This window comes from Etheostoma spectabile, chromosome 8, assembly GCF_008692095.1.
Source record: "Etheostoma spectabile isolate EspeVRDwgs_2016 chromosome 8, UIUC_Espe_1.0, whole genome shotgun sequence".
NCBI lineage: Eukaryota > Metazoa > Chordata > Actinopteri > Perciformes > Percidae > Etheostoma > Etheostoma spectabile.
Genome location: NC_045740.1, coordinates 16,330,383 through 16,334,814, shown reverse-complemented (window position 1 = coordinate 16,334,814; position 4,432 = coordinate 16,330,383). Strand labels below are relative to the sequence as shown.

At 38.4% G+C, this 4,432-nt stretch overlaps 1 protein-coding gene across 2 annotated transcripts in view; it reads right to left on the bottom strand.

Annotated features, from left to right (window-relative positions):
* The window catches only part of tmtc3 (transmembrane O-mannosyltransferase targeting cadherins 3), a 31,862-nt gene that overhangs the window by 11,832 nt on the left and 15,598 nt on the right, over positions 1-4,432 (bottom strand). For both annotated transcript variants that reach the window (XM_032522906.1, XM_032522908.1), the window contains exons 6-7: positions 3,454-3,626; positions 220-472 (exon numbers count right to left, since the gene is read on the bottom strand). In XM_032522906.1, the coding sequence (XP_032378797.1) occupies positions 220-472; positions 3,454-3,626 (426 nt within the window). The remainder of the gene's footprint in view (positions 1-219; positions 473-3,453; positions 3,627-4,432) is intronic.

Below are 4,432 nucleotides of genomic sequence, written 5' to 3'. Positions count from 1 at the left end.
TATATATATATATATATATGTTTTTGGATTTATATATATTTTTTATACACAGACGCAACGTACAGATGCAGTGGAAAGCATGCTTAAAGACTGGGGTGATAAATAACATTTATCTGGATATTACTGTCAATTACGCAATTGTTAAAGTAGTGAGGTGACAGCTTTGTGTTTATGGAGCATCACAATGTATTTCAATAATCTGGCCAAGCTTCCTCTCACCATGATGACAGTCCTGGCAGAGCTGTGTCTGTAGCGCAGGCTGTGGTAAACTAGCAGTCCCAGAAAAGTGTAGAACACCAGCGTGGCCAGGTTACGGAGGTCTAGGAGTGACTCCACCAGAGGAATGGTGCCCATAGTCCAGTCGCAGCAGAGCTCAGAGGGATTCAGCAAAAGCCATGCATTCACAGAAAGAAGGTAGTTGAAAGTCAACTGTCGAGTGGGAGTGGGGCTGACTGCTGCGGGGTTATCAAATCTACAAAAGAAGACAGAATAAAAGTTAATCTAAGTAATAGAGAATTAGATTGGTACAGCAGGAGTTGATAAAAAAGGGTGTGTAGCATGTGGAGTTGATGGTTTTGAACAGTTCTTAGTAATATGGTATACTGGAATGATGTTTTTGAGGAAAAAGCTAAGACTGCAGAAGAAAATAAAATGGCCGGTTTACTTTTCTACATGTTCCTGCTAACCAGTTTAGGAACGCTATTTATCCATCATTTATTTTTTGGTCCTCTCCTTTTCATCCTTCCTGCCAATCGGAAACAAATCACATGCAAACAGGGTCTCTACTTCCAGGCCGATGATGTCCAGATCTACATTTCTACCAAATCCATCCCCACAGCTATATCCTCCACCCTGACCAACTGCCTCACTAATATTCAAACCTGGATGCAGACCAACTGTCGAAACTTTGATTTACGCCAACATCACTTCTAGAATTGACTACTGCCACAGCATCCTCTATGGTTCATCTGCAAAAGTCTTAAATAAACTTCAATACATCCACAACTCTGCTGCCCGTCTCCTCACACACACTTGTTCCTGTGATCACATCCTGCCCATCCAGAGCTGGAAGACCTGCCTGTGGTTCCTGTCAAAGGAGGACAACGACATGTTGGCGTTGCTTCACTATTGTATATACGGAAACACAGGCAACATGTTAACAACTGCCTCATCCAGATGGGCTGACGTGCTACTGGCTCCTTTCTGGCTAGTAGCTGTTTTATTTTACACCATTGTCAGATGAACAGACAACCAACTAATAAAAAAAATCATGGTAAAAATAAGTAAATATATGTAGAAATATGTAACCCATCTGGTAGAATTAAGCGGTATCCAAATTTTGATATCCACACTGTCAAGTGATGCCAAGCACACATAAGCATTTTTAGGCATTAAATAAATTATATTTAATATTTAATCCTTGTCTTATATATAAGTGCATAGCACTTTTGTTAATGACGGTATTGAAACTGATTCCGTTGCTATTTTTAAGACCCCCGTGGTATACCACATTACTGCCCAATCCTACCATCTGGTAAAGGCTCTGTGAATGAAAACGTTTGATTTAAGATTTTAAAAAGACTGCGCTCAAAAATGTGAATGAAGCCAGCGTTTATCCTGCAGTCACACTGAACATGTCTCAACAACTGCCAGTGTCATTTCCATATCCATAACTCCTAATCGGTCTCCCTTTGGTATTTACTCCAGCCTGTATGTGATCGAAACTGCTCCGGTGCAGCAGTAGTCCAAACTTGTTTCAACCTGTCCAAACAACTGGAATGGTTATTATCTATACATGCAATATTGTTATGGCTTGAGCCCAGAAATTCTTTCAGACAATCTGGAGACATCTTTAGGGATTATGGCTAAAGGATAAGCATATCTAGACTTATTGTCTGGAATTGTATCTTTGTTATCAAATGCCATTAGGCTGCTGTGGAATCCTGTACAGATATAAAAAAAAAAAGGTTTAGACTTAATCAACTCTTAATTCAATAGAACTATAAACATTTTTGCAATGTTATTTACTAAAGTAAAATTGGCTCAACTTTTGACACTTGCCACTTTTTCAGTTACAGTTAATTCAGTGTAAATAAATTTAATCTTTCCCCCACACCACCACAGTTGGTCACAAACAACACACCCTCATGCAAAAAGATTTTAGACTTTTGGAGTAGGACAGTTTTAATCTCTGCCATCATTTTTAAAGCAGAATTTTAAAGGGTTAGGGTTAGGCTCAGGGCGCCTGTCCAGCAGTCGCAGCCCACTCATTCTGACATTTCTCCGTTTGTTCATGTAAAAGGACCTGGGCATGTGTATGTATGTATGTCAGGCCTGTGCACCGTGTGTAATAAAAACAAAATGTAAATTGTAATTTTCCCACTGGGATCAATAAAAATAATAATTTAATATTATTATTACAAAACCGTGGACCTGCAGCCATAGCAGCCCTGAACAACAGGCCCAAATCACTGCCACTTTGTGTTTTTCCCCTTCATGCCATTCTGTTTTGTTTGTACTTTTGTTTCTCTGTAAGTGCACTTTGTCCATATCGTACAGTTTTTGAGACTAGGGCTGGGCAATAAATCAATATTATATCGATATCTGAGGCTAGATACCGCTAGATAAGTGTTGTCTTTTCCTAGTTTTAAAGGCTACATGACAGTAAAGTTGTCATTTTCTGAACACACCAAGCTGTTTTAGCTGTTCTATTGTTTGCCTTTACCCACATAGTTACTATATCAAAATAACTGATGATTATTTATGAAAAATCTCATTGTGTGCACAATTGTCAATCCTACAATATCGCCACAATATTGATATTGAGGTATTTGGTTAAAAATATTGGGATAATAGATTTTCTCCATATCGCCCAGCTCTATTTGTGACAGAATTGATATTTTAACAATTGATAACAATCTCACTGGTACCTTGAACACCATAAATATCCCATTACAGCATAAATGCATGTACAGTATGTATAATTTATTTTAAATGCAGAACTTTATGCACTACAAAACGTTGTAGACCTGTAAATAACACTCATCAGCAGCAGGAAGTCAGAAGCCATGGGAAGATTTTTTTTTCATAATCAAATAAGAAGACCTTATGTAAACTATTACATAATCTGAAATGAATAAAGAACCAGACTTGTATAATGTGTTTATATAATCCTGCAATCCATTTGCACAAATCATGACTGACTGTATTCCACTGCCCTTTACTATCTACAAACGTCTTTTCCTTTTGTGCAGATAAGATACAGCAGCTGCAGAGCTAGACTTTTTAAATACTGGCCAAGATTGAACTACAAAACACACAACAACAAGAAAACTGTTCGTACCAATAACACTTACTGTGCAAAGTAAACTTTGTGTTTTTGATTTGAACATTGAGGACTGAAATGCAGTTTAAGCAGCCTTTTGTTCCAGCTGATAAGATCATGCTGCCTACCTGGTGAAGACAGGAAGCTGAGACTGGATGACTTGGACCCTGATGATGACGAGCAGCAGGGTGCTGATGACGAGGACAATGAGCTTTAGCAGAGTTTGCAAGACAGCGTAGGGGAAACCGTCTTTACCCTGCACTACTTGCCGCAGTGTGTCCAACAGCATGGGCAAGGTGAACTGAGAGAATAGCAAGAAGGAGAAACACAGGAAGGGTCAACTTAACATTATAGCGGCAGGGGATTCCTACACGCTTTTAGACTTAAATTTCACATTTTTTATACTTTAAATGACTATTCCATTGTGATTTAGGCTTTTTATGTAAAACATTTAAAGGGAAACTATTATGTTTTTCCATATTTTCTGCCATATCTATAATATTACAATGTCAAATAATAACGTTAAACATGGACAAAGCTTCAATTAATGAGGTAAATGTATTTCAGATGAATCACAGTGAGCAAAAAAACCCAATTGTTCTGAACGCTCCACTTTCAGCGGTGTTTTCTGCTCTTGTCTCTGTGTCACGTAACTCAGAGCTGGGATGCGATGATTGGTCATCTGCTCCAGGCAAGCTACTGAAGCGTTTTTGGCTAACATTACTGCAGTGTTTATGGCCACAAGTACAGTAGCTACATGCTAACGCCGGAGAAGCCATAATCTTGGCTGCCAATATCGGTAAATTCTCCCCAATTTTAGGTCACATTACGGCTGGAACATGTCTAGATGTGTAATATTCTGTTTAAAAGCCTTTAGTGGTGTTTTTCACGGTACAAAGTCCTGCTGTATACTCTGTTGAAGCACGGTGTCACTACCCGATGTGAGGCAAGTACAGCTGTGAGTTGCGCATTCTTAGATTTAAACGGTTTATGGCATAACGTGTCATTCTGACATTTGTTAAATCCATGAAATAATAAACTTTTACAAACAATAACAGAAGATGGAAATCATTTCAAAAATGTTTTAGCTATCTATGATTGTTTGAT